The sequence below is a fragment of the Epinephelus fuscoguttatus genome, linkage group LG23 (genome assembly GCF_011397635.1).
Source record: "Epinephelus fuscoguttatus linkage group LG23, E.fuscoguttatus.final_Chr_v1".
NCBI classification, from domain to species: Eukaryota; Metazoa; Chordata; class Actinopteri; order Perciformes; family Serranidae; genus Epinephelus; species Epinephelus fuscoguttatus.
In genome coordinates, this window is record NC_064774.1 from 15163588 (window position 1) to 15181420 (window position 17833).

General features: G+C 39.2%; 1 protein-coding gene across 1 annotated transcript in view; it reads left to right on the plus strand.

Moving 5' to 3' along the window:
• Positions 1–17833, plus strand: part of LOC125884319 (uncharacterized) — a 268232-nt gene that overhangs the window by 1133 nt on the left and 249266 nt on the right. Inside the window, exons 4-6 of the mRNA XM_049569217.1 lie at positions 1638–1898; positions 2786–3052; positions 5810–6019. Coding sequence (XP_049425174.1) covers positions 1638–1898; positions 2786–3052; positions 5810–6019 — 738 coding nt within the window. The remainder of the gene's footprint in view (positions 1–1637; positions 1899–2785; positions 3053–5809; positions 6020–17833) is intronic.

Genomic DNA, 17833 nt, shown 5'->3' on the forward strand with positions numbered 1-17833 from the left:
TCAGTGACTTTTAGGATACTATTACTAATAGCACTACTTGGGGTGAGATGTGGTTACTGTGAAGGTGACGGTATATGCAGGGTGTCTGCAGGACCCTATGAAGTCTTGAAGTGTAATAAATTCCATTTTCTAAATATTAAGCCATAAAATTAAATAGTAGTCCTAAATGTGAATTTGTGAGGTCTTAATTGCCACAAACATTTGATCTAATTTCATGAGACCATCTTTAGCTTTCTTTTGGTCAAAATGAGTCAAGGTCTTCTGCGTGAAAGTGCAAAATCTTTGAAAGTACTTATGAAGTACTTATGGTTTGGTTTAGGTCATCAGCCCAGCACAGCAAGGGTTTAAATTTCCATTACATCAGGGTTACCCACTTGAGGGTGTGTCTTTAAGTAGTGTCTGCTTGCCTTGAGTGATGACATTTAAAAGCAGATCCACAGCTTAAGTCCCCTGTTATTGTAGCTGCATGTGTTTTTCCACAGCAGGGCAGGTAAAAGAAGTTTACCTGTTGGAGGTGAGCTGTTTGCAGAGGTGCAGTCAGAGCCTGTTGTCTGCAGCTCTTCATTTTCATCTCACAGTAGCTGTTTCTGCTTTTACTCTTCCTCCTTGTGATATTATAGGACTCGTCTTATTAAAGAAAGGCGCTTCATACAACCTCAAACACAGCTGACAGCAAACATGAAACAGTAAAATAAAGCAGATATCTAAAGTAAAAACAGGACGCAGGAGAGAAACTAAACTCCAAACCACAGAGATTCAGTTGAAAGCCACAAAAGTACTGAGAGCTGAACACACAAAGACTTTTAAAAACGCTTTTCTCTCTGGTCTCCTGCACACAGAGGTGAGTGGAGTTGCCACACACATGGTTCATTTGAGGTGTAGAAGAGGGGTCATTGAGGGTTGGCTGCGGTCGGCATGACGTCACTGCTAGCCGCTTGAGGGCAGGCAGCCTGGCGTTTGGACCTACTCCACAAGGGTCCATCTCTGGCCCAGCTAAACTGACAATGGAAATGCAAATGGGCGCAAGTGTGACAGTGGAAAAGGCCCAATATACTGCTTACCTTTAAACTTTCCTGCAATGCTTAGATAAGAAAAAACATAAATGAATGAAATATTTTTGAAAGATTTTAAATTTGGTTCAAAATGATCATGAAAATGTTTTCAAAAGTATTCAGTGTAAGTTTTGGGCACCAGTAGACTTGCTGGTTTGAGTCACATCATTTTCATGTTCATCAAATCATCCAGTGAGCCTGTCTGCCCTGTGTGGAAGCATCTGCATTGTTTACAAGTCATTGTAAGTGTCACTGAGTAGCCATGTTGATATGATCACTATGCTTATATTATTTAAATTAGATCTTATTTTTTCTCCAGTGAAGTGCTTTAAATGACTGTCACAAACATAATCAATTGAAGGAAAATAATAAACAGGAAGAAGAGAAGGGCAGAGTTACGCTGTTCAAATCAAGAGCTTCATATAAATTATAGGTGGCCTGTTAAAGCATCTGATAAATGTTTCCTTGTGAAAGATGAAGACAATAAGATATGTAACTGATGAATCACTTATGAGTTGTAAGATGAGGAAGATGTTTGTTTGATTGAACTTATTAATAAACTAACACTCTGCATCTGTTACATAGGTGGTGATGCAGTCCTGGAGAGTCCTGCATTCACTGTGTTTGAAGGAGACTCAGTGACTATGCGCTGCAAACATCGTAATCCAAGCAATGACATGAAAGCTGCCTTTTTCAAAGACAGATTACCTCTTGTAATTGACACAAACCATCAGTCACGAGGAGCAAAAATGACCATTCATTCAGTCTCCAAGTCAGATGAGGGCACTTACACGTGTGAGTTTGGTGACGGGGCAGAATCTGAGGCAAAAGAACTGAGAGTGGAAGGTAAGTAGCTGTCACACTGTGATGAAATATCTTCTTATTGAGCTTTGTAAGCTTTCAATCACAAGTCACATTCTTCACTCAGCAAAAATATTTCTTTAAATGCTTCATAAAGTACTCATATGTCTCAAAAAACTCCCAAGCAAGTACCGAAGAAGTGAATCTTTACTCTGCCTTCACCTAACCAATCACTGAACAGACTGAAGTCTTCAATTTTAAATAGATTTTGTCACAGTGGACGAGAGAGTTCAATGCACGCACACTTAAGAAAATGCTGCGATTAAACTCAATTTGAGCAAATTCAGAAACACATTCACTAATTTGAAAATACAGAAAACATAAGTAAACAGAGACACGCTGCAAGTTGTAGACAACACTGTGTGTTGAAAACTGACTGCTGATGAATACCATGACCACTTGTCAGTGATACTGGAAAACAAGCTCACTTTACATTCTGATTTAATTGTTAAAGATGATGGGTGCATCCAGCATCAGCATTTTACTGCTAGCGTGTCCTGGAGAAATTTGTTTTGCATTTAGACCTTATTTAGTTGTTGTGTTGAGCTGTGAATGTGGCGTCAGACTGTTGAAAATGTTTCTTCACTCACTTGTGTTCTGTGTATTTGTTTGTGTTTTCTTAAGCTGCATTGTGTTGAACTGTCTGCCACCACTCAAGAGGCTTTAGACGCGTAGAAAGTGTCAGGATGGATTATGTGCACTACCAGCTGAAAACAAATCAGTTCATTTAAACAAGCTTTATGTAACATGAAACAAAAGAGTTTCTTTTGTGCTGTGTTAAAGTGTAAGTGCGGTTTGGTGGCATGTTCTTTGCAGTAATTTCCTTGTTTTACTGTTTGTTTTTTTTGGTTTGTTTTTTTTTTACTAAACAGCACGCAGACGTTTGGTCACACTGACAGCTGAAGAGACCACCATACCAGTGAGGGGCCATGTGACTCTGACCTGTGATGTGGAGGGTGCTACTGGCTTGGAATATCTATGGATCAGATATACCTCGGACTCTTTAAAAAAACCTGTCGATATTAAAAATAGTTATCAATATGTCATCTCACATGGAGGCGAATACACCTGCCAAGGATGGAGAAGGGAACCAGATTTCTTCACATCTCAAAGTAATGCAGTCATCATTCAGGAAACTGGTGAGTTTAGTAATTTGCTCTGGAATAAAACAACCCACTGTCTTTAATTAAACAGTGCCTAACTCAGGAACGCCTTAGACAAGGTGCTGAGTATCTTTTGATGGGGCTGGTGCAGGCCGGAGCCCAAGGGGCCCTGTGACAGACTTTGCTTTGATTTTGATGTTAATATCACAGTGATGTTAAATTAAAATAAGTTATTTTCTCTTTGTAAAAAATAGCATGTGGTCTCATACACATATAGAATATGATGCGGATTTGGGGTGTATTTGTGAGTGAGTGACATAGACCCCAAAAAGGGCAAGAAATGACCTTGCCAGCTGGTGCATCCACTGGACAAGATGCAGCTGTTGTGGGAAGAGGAGCAGCATGTTGCTAAGGACACAATGTGATGGAAATGTATCACTAAAGTCAATTGTCAGCTCACTCACTGTAAATACAAACTTTGGTTGCTGACGCGTTAGTTACGTTACCATTGACATCAAAACGTCTAATGTTAGTTAGTCTGACTCAGCAGATGTAGACTGTGGCTATGAGCCTGTCATTTGGGTGCTGATGTCAGCTGGCGTTCTCCCTTCCTTCTGCTATCTGCATGCCTCAGCCAGCCGGAGTTGACCTCTCTCTGGCGAAGGAGATAGTTATTGTAGCAGCAAGCTTATACCTCTCTGACTTGAGTTGTGACTTGGCTTAGTTGGGTTTTATTGCTGCCATTCATTGTAACGCTAGCAGGGTGTTTACTTTACTCTTCAGGCTCCTGCAATTTAAAAAAACATCTTAAAAATTCATGTTATAAATAAAATTCTGAAATGCTTAGGCTGGACGGGCTGTCTGCCATGCAGCACACTGGCAGAAACCCTGGTGTGTAAGAGAGCTATTTTTAGTTGGAAGAAAAGAGGAACCCTAATGAATAAATGATGCTAGTGTTAACGGGAACTAACGTTTTTTTCAACCTAGGCCCTATTTTCTGATCTACTTTTGTCTAAATGAGTGATAGGATGTTCAATATGTGACATTCCTCCAGTACGAAGCTAGGGCTGACCTGCCTGCAGCTTGTGAGCACGCGCTATATTAAATAATAGGGCACTCAGACAGCGTCAAACAACGTCAAAATACGTCCACTAAAAGTGCATTTTTTTCACACAGATAGGCTCGGATTGTTAGTATAATTATCCGACAACATAACGGAAAGGAGAAATGAATGTCTGTCTGTGTTTACCATTAGCTGGATTCAGGCATGTTCCTCTGCCTGTTGCAATTTTAGTATATGTGCTACCGAAGTAACACTGCTCCCTCTCTCTCCTCGTCGGCTCTTCAGTTTCAATGAGTTCTGCGTCCGTGTACGTTCGTGTTCAAATAAATACGGTCCATCCAGATCCCGTTGGTCAAAATCGGGTAAAAATTTGGACACGTTTGTTGTGGCAAGTCAAAACACTCAGAGTGAAAGTCTAGCTCTGAAATCTCATGTCTCGTGAGACTCTTCTTCTTCTTCTTCTTTGGTGTTTTACTATACAGTCTATGGTGTTTTCCGGCAGTCGGTCTCGCGAGACTTGAGTTGTTGCAGGAAGTTACTTGACCAACTGGATCTGGATGAGCCATTTGAATTTGATGACTGCCCGTATTTATTTGAACACGGAGTACGCGGACGTACACGGACGCAGAGCTCATTGAAGAGGGACGAGGAGAGAGAGGGAGCAGAGGAAGTGTTTTGACTTGCCACAACAATTATGTCCCAATCCAGCTAAAGGTAAACACAGACGTTCATTTCTGCTTTCCGTTATGTTGTCGGATAATTATACTAACAATCCGAGCCTATCTGTGTGAAAAAAATGCACTTTTAGTGGATGTATTTTGACGTTGTTTGACGCTGTCTGAGTGTCCTATTATTTAATATAGCACGTGCTCACGGGCTGCAGGCAGGTCAGCCCTAGCTTCGTACTGGAGGAATGTCACATACTGAACATCCTATCACTCATTTAGACAAAAGTAGATCAGAAAATAGGGCCCAGGTTGAAAAATACGTTAGTTTCCCTTTAATGAAGTTTGTCAATATCAATGTCAGCTTTATTTATATAGCACCTTTAAAACAGCCAACGGCCAACCAAAGTGCTTTACAGTTACAATAAGCAAGAACAACAACACACAAAAACATTTATACAGTGAAATATAACAAAGGTAAAAGACCAAATAGAGGTGACTGTACTCAACCAAAGGCCAAGGTGAACAAGTGAGTCTTAAGCAGTGATTTAAAAGTGGAGAGGCTATCCGCAGTCCGCACAGTCAATGGTAATGTGTTCCACAGAGTGGGAGCCACGACTGCAAAGGCTCGATCTCCTCTAGTTTTTTAACAGTGATTGAGGAACATCCAAGACCATCTGATCCACTGATCTGAGGGCTCTGGAGGGCCGACGCAACTCAACAAGGTCAGATAGGTTTTCCAGGGCTAGCCCATTTAGAGACTTAGAAACAATTAAAAGAATCTTGAAATCAATCCTGTACCTAACCAGAAGCCAGAGAAGTGAAGAGAGCACAGGAGTTATATGCTCGCGTTTCTTTGATTTGACAAGTTTGACAAATGCATAACATTCTGTGTCATGGCAAGAAAGGGCTTTTTGTTTGAACTTATTCAGTTTGTATGTAGACACATTGGAGAACAACATGCATTAACACAAGTACAGTAAAGACTGTAGCAAACAATAATATGTTATCTGTTTAGTTTTTAATCCTGTTTGTATCCTAACTGTGTATTTTTGATGTGAACAGTTTCCAGCAAAGCCACTGTGACCCTTCAACCCAACTGGCCTCAGATATTCAGAGGTGAGAAGATGACTCTGAGATGTGAGATCCAGGGAGGTGGAGACACTGGGTGGACATATGAATGGAGCACAACCAGCCCAAACACACCTCCAGCTCAAAAAGAATACACCATTGACAGTGCTACTGAGAACCACAGGGGACAGTACAGATGTAGAGGTAGAAGAGACTCCTATTCCTCAACACAGTGGAGTGATATCATTGCACTGGAAGTCTTGTGTAAGTAGAACCATCTTTCATCCATATTGGAAATGTTATTGAAAGGAGTCAACAGAAAACACTTTTTCATTTTTTTCATTCAATTATGTAGCTCACTTTAAATCATGCAGTAAGAAATTATATTTGTTTTCTAGTGTGGGAGCCAAGTGACTGAAAAGGAGCCAGTAATCTGAGTACTGCAGCTTTTTAAATGCAATAATTCACAGGGAAATATACAGGACTGAATGAAGAATATCAAGAAACTTACAGGGTGAAACCATGATGCAGTTTAACACTGTTCCTCCACAGGGAGAAGGTTCTGGGTGTGAACATAGTTAACTCACAGGTTAGGTTAACTGGCAGTTAGATTAGTTTAGATTGATCTTTTAATTGGCTCGTCTACATTGCCTGTAGGTGTTGGTGTGAACGGTTAAACAGATTGAAATAAAAAAAGAATGACTGCAATGTAATGTGTTTTCTGTGGTCATGCTACAGTTAGTTTCACCTCCAAGAATGGGTGAAGTTCATTATGTATATTTGGTATTTTTCATCAAGGTATTTTAATTGGGATCATTCACAGGAACAGTAATGACCTTTAGATGTCTCTGTTCTCAACTGAACAGCACATAAACAATGCTAGAAAAATGGACAATAATTATCATTTTTATTTCTTTGCTCTAAATTACAACAGCATACAGACCATGGGCCAGACTGACTGCTGACAACAGAGTCATTCCTGTAGGGGGCAGTGTGACGCTGACCTGCTCTGTGAACCCATCATCATCATCATCATCATCGTCTGGTTGGACATACTTGTGGTACAGAGGAGAGAAAACCTCTGAACCTCTGACCACACAGGATGTTGTCTTCCTCTCAAATGGACAAGTCCGTGTCTCACAGGAAGGACTCTACTGGTGCAGAGGAGGAAGAGGGGACCCTGTTTACTACACAGAGTACAGTGATTCAATCGTTATCAACAAAATAAGTGAGTTTGATATTTATCTAAAAAAGCTAAAGGCATTGGGCCTTATCTTACACCAGTTGCAAAACCGTGCACAGCTCATTACAGCACTAATGTCATTGATAGTTTCAGAATGACAACATTGTTATTTTCATGGCCAGCACCCACATTTTGTAAGTCACAAATGCACTTGCACCCATGGCCATGTAGGTCCTGAAATAAGTTGTGGTCAGGCACATGGCTGGAGTTTTGCTCTTTTGAGGCTGCAGAAAAAGACTGCAACACAGACCAACAGGAACCTGGTCTAAAGTCAGAATGGTGCAGTGTTTTCCCACTATTTAAAGGGCACCTACACAGTCGGGTTCACAACGTGCATACACTCTGTGGTGCACATTTACGCACTAGGACCAGTGACATTACTGCTTTTACTGCATTACTCTGAGCAGCAGTGTGCTGAATCTGCCATGTAAATAGCACGTAAACAGAATAAGAGATGGCACTCTGATTGAATTAATGTGACACCCACACCACACCTATGACTGATCAGGAAATTAAAAACAACCCCTTTTCCCTTTGTGCCTTATTTTGCGCACAGATTATGCACTGTTTAACTTGCAAAAGTCTGGCTGGACACGTCATAAATGCCCTCACGCCATGAACTTTATACCATGTGCTTTAGGTTGCTTAAATATGGTCCCTGTTGTTTGTATGTAGATTTAACGTTTTGTCATTTTTGTGTCCTTACTTGGAATTCTTCATCCTGAACAGTCACAAACAGGCCTGTAGTGACTCTGCATCCAAACTGGCCTGAGATATGCTTTGGAGAGATGATCACACTGACATGTGAAATAAAGAACAGAGGAGACAATGAGTGGGAGTATGAGTGGATACCCAGCTCAAACACACTTCGAAAACAAAGCGAATACATGATTGGATATGCATCGACATCAGACAGAGGAGACTACAAGTGCAGGGGCAGAGTGAGAGGTGAAATGTCTTCAACAGAGTGGAGTGATGCTTTCACATTAAGAGTATCTTCCAGTAAGTCACACGTCATCAGTCATTTTTATTTTACTGAATGTTTAAAAATATTTTGAATGTAATTTTGTTTACTTTTATGATGGTGCATCCTCACATTTGTGTTATATATTTCAAGAGGACATGTAAGATACAAGCAGTTCATGTCACCAACAATACATCACAACAGTTTTTTTTTTTCTGTGAAATCACTTTCCAACAGAACCTCGGCCTGTCCTCACTGTGTCTCCATTATGGCTGAGTCCTGGAGCCTCAGTAACTCTGAACTGCAGTGTTGAACATCCATCTGCAGGATGGAGGTTCTTCTGGTATAAGGCTGTTCCCAAACTGTCAGACAACTCCTACAGCTATGAGCTGATACCTGGCAGCATCCATGGGACTGAACAGGATTCCTACATTGTTGATGGACAGACACACACAGCAGGATATGTGTGCAGAGCTGGAAGAGGAGATCCAGTGTATTATACTCATTACAGTGGACCTAAGTTTGTCTGGTCTGGAGGTAGGTTTGTTTCTGTTGGTCCTTATCTAAAGAAGCATCTGTTATGTATTCACCTTGATTCATCTTTTTGTTGTAACCTACATACAGTATCTTGAAAAGTAACACCTACGTTGACAACTAATTACCTGTGGTGACCTTATGATCTTTCCTCTCTTGCTTGCATCAAGCCAGACTTTATGCTTTCCATCTTACTGGGTGATTTTACTTATGGGCTCAGGTGAAATTACCTTGTTTCCTTCAGTCCTTACCTCCTTTTCCTTTTGTAATTAATCTGATAGCATAAAAACACCAAAGAGGTAGAGATGATTTTTGCAGTTAACTTTTACTTTGTAAATTTAAGCTCATCTTATAATTATTATTTTTCCTTACACAACAGGCAGGACATGTGTACCTGGGCAACGCACAAATTCAGGCAAAGATATAATAGACATAATAGGATCTTAATCTTTAAATCACTGTGCATGGTTTGACCCCTTGTTACATGTTTTTCAGATGTTCATTCATCTGCGTCTCTCACGGTGAGTCCAGACAGAGTTCAACACTTCACCACTGACTCTGTCTCACTGAACTGTGAAGGAAACTCTACTGAGTGGAGAGTGAAGAAGTTAACTGAATCTGGCAACATATTATTCTGCCAAAACTGGGGGACAATGACTGGCTCCACATGCAGCATAAAGCGTTACCAGCCCAGTAATGCAGTGTACTGGTGTGAGTCTGGATCAGGAGAGTTCAGCAACGCAGTCAACATCACTATATCAAGTATGGTTTTGTTACATTTTCTTTTTGAAGTAATTTAAACATCCCATTCTGTTCTTCTTGCGTGGAGCTTTGAGGATGACTAACGACCTGCAGCTTTTACTAGTGATGGCTTTAGTGATGGATTTCTTTATTTTCTGACCCCACCAGATGGCGCTCTTGGTTTAAAGGTAAAGGCTGAAGGACTGGCAATGAAGTGTGCTTTCAAACCTTTGTTGAACAGACAGCGCCATCTAGTGGCTTCAGAAAGACAGTGGTTCATGAGGCCTCATTTGGCCATCACTAGCTTTTACTATAGTCATATGTCATGTACTTGTTATCAGCACAAAATGATTTGTTGGCAGATATTTGGTGAACAATGTTGTTCATCAACATCATCAGGAAATGAGTGAGAAAAATATGAAATATCAAAATGCCAAAATACACTGTGGGAGGAGTTTTCATGTTAATGAATGACACCTGTTGTTTAACCTCATCCTGTGTCTGTTTTACAGGTAAAGATATTATCCTGGTGAGCCCTGTCCGTCCTGTGACCGAGGGAGATTCTGTTAGTCTTAGCTGCAGAATAAAAAGAAAAACATTTGCTTCCAAGGTGTTTTTCTATCGAAATGACAAACTCATTCAAAATGACACCAGAAGGGAGCTAAATATCTCTGCAGTGTCAAAGTCAGATGAAGGCTTTTACAAGTGTGAATACTCACAAAAAGTGTCAGCACAGAGTTGGATGTCAGTTAAAGGTGAGTAGGAGTAAAACAAGTGCTGCAATTTCTTTTATGTCATATGTCAATACTTTGAGTTGATTCCACCTGTTGGATTCAGTTCTTTGTGAGCTGGAGAAAGTCTGCATCAGATGTTGTGACAGTCTTGAGTTATTGGGGATGGCTCAGTTCACACTGTATTTGGACATTTTTATTGTTTCTTGCTTGATGTGACTTATCTTTATGAAAAATGTGTTAAATTCAGTGAAACAAAACTGCTGTTTACATTTATTAACAGTTTTTATTTATTACAGGAGCCTCCAGGCCTGAAAGCTCCTCATTTCCTGTACCGATGATTATCCGGCTGGTTTTTGGAATTGTAGTTGTTATTCTTCTGCCCCTCTTGTATTGCTTCACACCGTCCAAAGGTGAGACCTTTATTACATGAGTTATGGTTGAACTGTTCAAATACACAGATGTGTTCTGATCCAGCCCAGTCGCCAGAAGGAAATGTTGGCATTGTACATTTCTGCAAACCTCAGATACATTGCATTTGTATGTTGCACATTAATCAAATTAACATTTCTAAAGTGACATGGTGTATGAGCTGGCCTTGTCATTGGGAGGTGGAGGGGATGGTGGATGTCACACCAATGACAGACAGTTGCAACGCTGCAGACCACTGTTAAAGATGAACAAATACCAACAACACTTGTTTTTTTAGTGACCGGTGGCCACGTTTCCAGCAGTTTTTGTGCCATTAAACCTGGGTGTTTTTTTGGTGTCCCAAGGCCATGTTTCCAGCAGCTCCTGTGCCACAGTACTTAGGTGTTTTTTTTTAGCAACCAGTAGTCCTGTGTCGAACAGCATTTGTTCCACAGAACATGGGTGTTTTGAGCCAAACCTGATCTGTTACTAGCATAACCTTTTGGGTTGTGTGCCTGAACAAAACCACACATTCACCACAGCGATGTCAGAAACATAAAAGTTCCAACATATCCGCCACATAATAACATACAGATGTAACAGATTCCAACAACGCCAACATATTTTCTTGTGATTGGGTTGTGTGATCTCATGACAGAATGGCAGTATGACAACTTAAAATACAAAACCATCTAACAACAAATGTCTTTATTTACAGATTCATGCTTTATCAGGTTGGTACAACATTATCTTATTTTGATTATAACAGGAAATACATGCCATGTTCCTCTGTAAATTTATTATCTGCATGTTGTAGGCCAGTCCAGTCTGAGAGCACCAGTCGTCAACCAGAATGAGGCTCAACAGAATGAAGATTCCTCTCCTCTCTGTGGTAAGGACACATCTTGATTTGTTACACATGTTTTGAAGAAACATTTTAAAAACATCTCAGGATGTTTAATTATAGTAACATGTAATTAAAATAGTAACTTGACTTCAACTTGATTTTCACTGCTCTGTAGGTGACGCTCGTCTCTATGAATCAATTAAAGGCTCAGACGACACTGATAATGGCACAGTATATACATATTTTATTAACATGCACTGCAAAAATGCCCTATCAGATTTAGGTGAAAACATTTTAGATATGAGCTGTCTTTTGCCTAAAATTTGGCCGCCAGTGCAATAACTGATTTTTCACTGATAACAAGTCTTTGAAGAGGTCAGGATGTCCAGCTACCAGGAGTACCAAAACAAGATCAAATAACTTAAATGAGATTTGAATCAGAATTCTTGATTTTAGATGAAATAACGTCACACAAGGCAAGTGACACTTACTAGAATTAAGTCTTGACAGCCTTGTATAGTGAGCATTACAATTTGCATTGAAATTTATAAAAACTGATTTATGTAACCTTTGTGTGGGGACAAAAATATTCAGACAGATCTCAGCGGAAATTTGCCTGTGAAAATAAATGTTTGACCTAATGAAATCCTTTGTTCCAAATGATGTCATACCTTCAGGTCAGAGCTCGCTTGCTGCCAAAATAGAGAATGTCTTCTTACTTTACTCTTAGTTTGTTATGTAGGTCACTGCCTGAAACAAACTGAAGCAAACAGTCCTCCTTCCCTGGTTGGGATTATATAGTGTTCCATGCAGCAGTGATGTTTGGATGTTAGTGAGGGCTAATCCCCCCAGAGGAACAAGGTACTCATGTTTGTTTACGGACAGTGGATTGCTTGTTAGATGAAATGGAACACGGCAATGTGAATAATTCACACCAGCCTGGTGTGAATAGCTGTCATGTGGATTTTTGCATCGCTCTTGTTGGAAATGGCTTTTTTTAGGGGATTAATTATGAGTGACTGATGGAGAATCCTGTAACTAAAATAATGTATTTTTCAGATACAGCTGAATCCCAGGATGTCAGCTATTCATTGATTGAACTTAAAAACACTGGAAAGACGGGTGAGTACTCCAAATACATAGAACAATAGAAAATAGTTTGTTTTGTCCTGAAGTGAAATATTTTATTTAATGGATTAATGTGATCATCTTAACAGGGAAACACCATGAACCAGAGGAGAGTTGTCTTTACTCTGATGTGAATATAGGAACTGCAGGTCAGTCATTTACAACAGTCATGCTCAAAGTTTGTATTGAAATGTGTCCTATCATTATACTGGAGGTAACAACAGGTCAGCAGCTCACAGAAATCTACACTATAAAAAATAACTGAACTGTTTTAGTAATTAAGCCTTCCATTACACTGCCTGTGAATGAGCACATGTTCAATCATACACAATTTTTTTTTTTTTTTTTTGAAAAAACAAAGAAAAAAAAGCCTTTAAAATAAAGGTAATATATCATAATTCCATCTTGTATATCTATTGTATATTCCTGTGTGAACATCATCAAATTTCTGTCAAATGAACACAGTCACTGTATGTCTGTGTGTATTATAGTGGTTATTTTTGCCACAGAGCGGCTCAGATTGTTACTATAAGTGGTTTAAGTGTCTCTTTACCTTTCACTTCTACTGGTCTGTTTGTCATTGCCTCATTAAGAAGAAGTCTCTTGATGAAATATCACAAGGTGTCACTCGTTGCAGTGAGACGACAGTGGAAACATGAGTGAGATTTGGAGGAAGTGTAATTACCACAGTAGTTAATAGGAAATGTATTTTAGTGTTGTCTAAAAGATTTTCAATATCCATAACCACTTTTAAAGGACATACAGTGATGGTGTTCAGTTGCCCCAGGTTTCAAAAATTGTTGTCACATCAGTGACCAATTTACACAGGCAAACAGGGTCCAGGTTGAAAAATGCTGAAGTGATCCTTTATAAAGTTTATATGCATACTTAAATTCTGTTGAAACTTAATATAATTATGACACTATATACAGTATATATATTATTAATTAAACTGAACTTCTTCATTCATAGGAAAATCAACTGCATCAGCAACTGATGGAACTTCTCTCTGAAGTTAAACCAGGAACAGCTCTTGGTAATAATGCACCACATGATGTGCACACTGAAATGATTCATTCTGCAGATCATTAAATGATTATAAGTCAGATTAACATGTCAGAAAGCGTCCTTACATCTTGAATAATGATTTGTTTTGTTGGTTTGCTTCTCTTCCAGTTATTCAATTCAAAATGTATTTGTCACATGGGATTGAACAACACACCAGTCCTTGTCCTCCTTTTCTTCTCCTCCGCTCTGTCAGACTTTGCATATAGAGACAGAGTCACCTGGTGAAATGGCACTGGCCAAGTTACAGTGAACATCCTGATATCCTGTTGAAAACTGATGCGGCACAGAGGTCGTCAGTTTATTTCCAGCATCTGTACAATGGCTAGCAGGATGCTAGTTCAGCTGGTGCTCATTCTTCTCCATCTTTTCCTCGATGTTTACTGATGTTTACATTTGAGAACCTTGACCTGGCTAGCTAGCAGCTAGCTAGCTAGGTAGCAGAGGAGAGTTTACAGAATGCTGAATTGATGATCATCCTGATGAGAGACTCGCAGCCACACGCCATCATCGTCCAAAGTTAACAAAAAGCACCACCAACACGCTGAAAGAGAGGCGACTGGAAGCGTCTGTGCTTAACTTGTGGATTTAATTAGTCCGAGCACGAGCACAAGACTATTGATGCTTATTCTCATCTAGTATTAATGCACTGCATTATCTTTATTTTGTACAGTCATTTTGTCATTTATTTTTTGTAGGTAACTTTGAATCCAAGTTATTCCAAAGAGCAGCATAAGTATATTTGAGCTTTAGTTACCAGCTGCTGGCAGTGATGGCCAAATGAGGCCTCATGAAGCACTGTTTTATTTTCTGAAGCCACCAGATGGCGATGTCTGTTCAACAAAAGCTTGAAAGCACACTTCACTGTAAGTCCATCAGCCTTTATCTTTAAACCAAGAGTGCCATCTGGTGGGGAGAGAAAGTAAAGAAAATGGTTCATGAGGCTTCATTTGGCCATCACTAGCTGCTGGTGCAGCTTTAAAGTCAGCATCTTTTATAGCGTTAGATAAGATAGATCCAGGATGGACATTACAAACTACTTTAATATACAGTATGTAATAATCTGCTATCAGACAACATATCCTATTACATGTACATGTTTTCCTCTGTCTTAAAAATATATTTATAACTACTGTGCATATTTTATTTTCACCTGATTGAATTTGATATTTTTAGTTTTTAATTATTTTTGTATTCTATGCTTCAATAAAGTTTATTTTTCAGGAGTAAGCTGCTAGTTGTATTTTTAGTTTTTTTTTCAAATTTTCTTCAATTCTTTTTTACTGGACATCTGAACTGGATAAACACATCCCACAGTAGCCTCCTGACACTATCTTGGCAAAAGCCTTAAAGTGGACTTGGTATTGATTTTCAGGAACTATTTCTTTGGTTAAAATAAGTTCCAAACTGTTCACGTTTTCAAATTCAGTTCATCTGTATTGTATTGAGATGAAGGCAGATATCAGAGACAGAACAAACAAAAGTATCATGATGAGATACCAGCAGGTGTAGTATCACATATTTTACCTTTCAGAAGTTTGCAGCTGTGACTGAGAAGCTAAAGACACTATCAGCAGACAGCCTGTCACTCAAACGGCTCCACCCTTAAATATTTATAACTTTGTGCCTTAACAAAATATAATCCAGTGAGTTATAAAAATTCACCCCCATACAGTTGTAATGGAGAAACTAGCTTTAGAGACTAAAAGCTGCTTTAGCAGTAATATGTGCTAGAAATGTGAGATGTTGCACGTGTGCATCTGCTCAACTGGAAAGAAGGAAATGAGTTTGGTGACGATGTGCAGGGCACTGCTATGATTGGTAAAACTCACAGAGAGCTACAATGATTGGGAAAATTTGCGGAAAAGTTGCAGTGATTCGAGAAAATTGCAAGGTTACACAGAATTCTCAGTGATTGGTTGAATTTGCATGAAATGTTTTGGTTGCGTCATCGCAACAATCCTGAAAGGGCTGTGTAAGGTCCAGTGTTTTCAACTGCAGCAGCTGTATGCTACAGACCTTCAGCTGAACAGAGAGTTTGCCACAAATGTTTCAGACATGCATAACTCAACCAGGACTCAATGAAAATCAGACTAGAGGTGTATCTGTGCTGATTCATATAAGGCTATTACATTGAAGGCCTTGTATTTTAGCATCTTGTGTGATTTCAAAAGTTGAATATACTGTACAGGATTCCTATTTTGTTAATGGGCTGACACACACAACAATACACTTCATGTATGGAGATGTAAGAGGAGACACTGTATTGCACTTACTGAGGCTACCAAAGTTTGTCTGATTTGTTGGTGAGGATGTTTTATTGTTTTACTTGACAGACCCCAATCACTGCAGTTAAAGTAGGAGTACCTATAAATGACCACATGGGGGTGCCAAATTACCTTAATTGATACCTACACAAGGTCAGTGCTCCTTTGTAAGTCTGGGACTGTTGGAGGTAGTTATGTCTCAGGATGCTATGTCAGTGTGACTAATGAGCCACATTCTCAAAAAGCTTGAGTACTCAACAAAAACTTCTTGAACATACTTAAATTAAACTCAAGATTTAATTCCTGGCAGCGTTGTGTTCCAGCACACATGATTGACTGCTCAGGGGTCACATCCTTAAAACTGCACTAATGTATGGGACTGATGGTTCTGAGCAAGTTAGCAAGCTGCAGGCCTTTCTGTACCATCTCTTTACTGAAAATGAATGACCCCATTGTTTTTACTTGGACCTGCTGTATTAATAATTAATGCAGAACAGAGTGGGAACCTTTGTGATTTTCTCAGACTCAGCCCTCTGGCGTTGCCTGTTATCTTCTTCTGATGTTTCCGATTGAAAACCATTGACTGCACATTTCCTCATGTCACCATCAGTGGTCATTGTTTTCAAAATATTCTGTTAAAAATTGTGCCTTAGTTACTATATTATTTACCACTAATGCACTGCGTTTGACTAAATTTCTGCCACAAAAAAACCTTATTGTATGTGACCCCTCTTCATTTTCAGTGTACAAACATATAAGCTCTGGTGTGAATGTGGTGATGACATTGACTGATTATTGTTTCTACGGCAACATGTCTTAATGTGTGAAGAGGAACTGGAAACAGTTTTTTTCATGCTTGTTAAGAAATGTTGGCTTGGTTTGTGTTTTCTCAGACTTTAGTTGTAATCTTTAAAGCACAATGAAACAAAACCCACGCAACGGTTTGATTCAGTGTTTTATTTGATCAGTTTTCCCCTTTATGCATGTATTATCTAATGTTATATTAGCAACATGAGCTAACATTGAAGGGGTCTCAAATTAAAGGTTGGAAAATTTTAATTTGTTTGTTGTGGTTTTGTTTTAGATCCACACTGTGTAAGTGCATTAGGCAACAAAACAAGAACGGCTTGAAGGACAACATTTAAAACTACGGAACTAATGAGGTACAGGTGGATTTTGCTTATCAAGTTGCTAGCAAAGCAACACAGTACATAAAATAAGTACAGCAAAATCGTCAGATAGGTGAGACCACCGTGTTAAACTACATATCTTGAAACATTACAGTTATGGCTTAAACTGATGACAGAAATAAACAAGTTTTATGATTTCATATATCTCGGCAATTCAAAACCAGTTGTCCACCCGGAGGTGTTCGTCATGGTGATTCGGTCTATACTTTTTCCATTTCCATGGGTGCCCTCTTCAATTCTAATCTATTATATCATCACCCTAATTGTTAAAGCGTTTGTAAGTGCTAAGAAGGTGACATATTTGTTATTCAGGGCTCACACTGACAATACAATTCTAATACATAATAAAAAAAAGGTCTCAACCTTGTTATATTGGGTAGTAGAATTTTTTAAACGAAATTCAATGTGGACAGTATAAAACACACACTTACAGGATGTACTGTACAAACCTACACACAATAATCGTACATGGATACATACAGTATTAAAGGGAGACCGCTGATTGGTTGCAACACTTTTCACTCTGCCGTATTTTTCTGGCACAATTTCTGTTAGAATGTTCTAACCAGCAGCAAATGAAAGGTAAAGGTCTCGGTTATGAATAAATAAGTTTTAATGTACACAAAGGTTTTCTAAAGTTAGGTGATTTGTGATTAAAATTAAACGAGCCCCATCATGGGGTTGGTTAGCACTCTGTTAGAATGCAACGTATCCTCATACAACGGCCGTGTGATATCTTACAAAACGAATTGGCATCCCATAAAATATGTAATTAAGGTAAAGTTGCTCAGGTTAGGTTTAGGCAAGTAAAGTTACTGAGGTAAGGTTTAGGAAAAGAAACATGGTGACGACGTCCCGTACAATGACTCAAAGGTTACTTGGGGTCACACGGTTCCA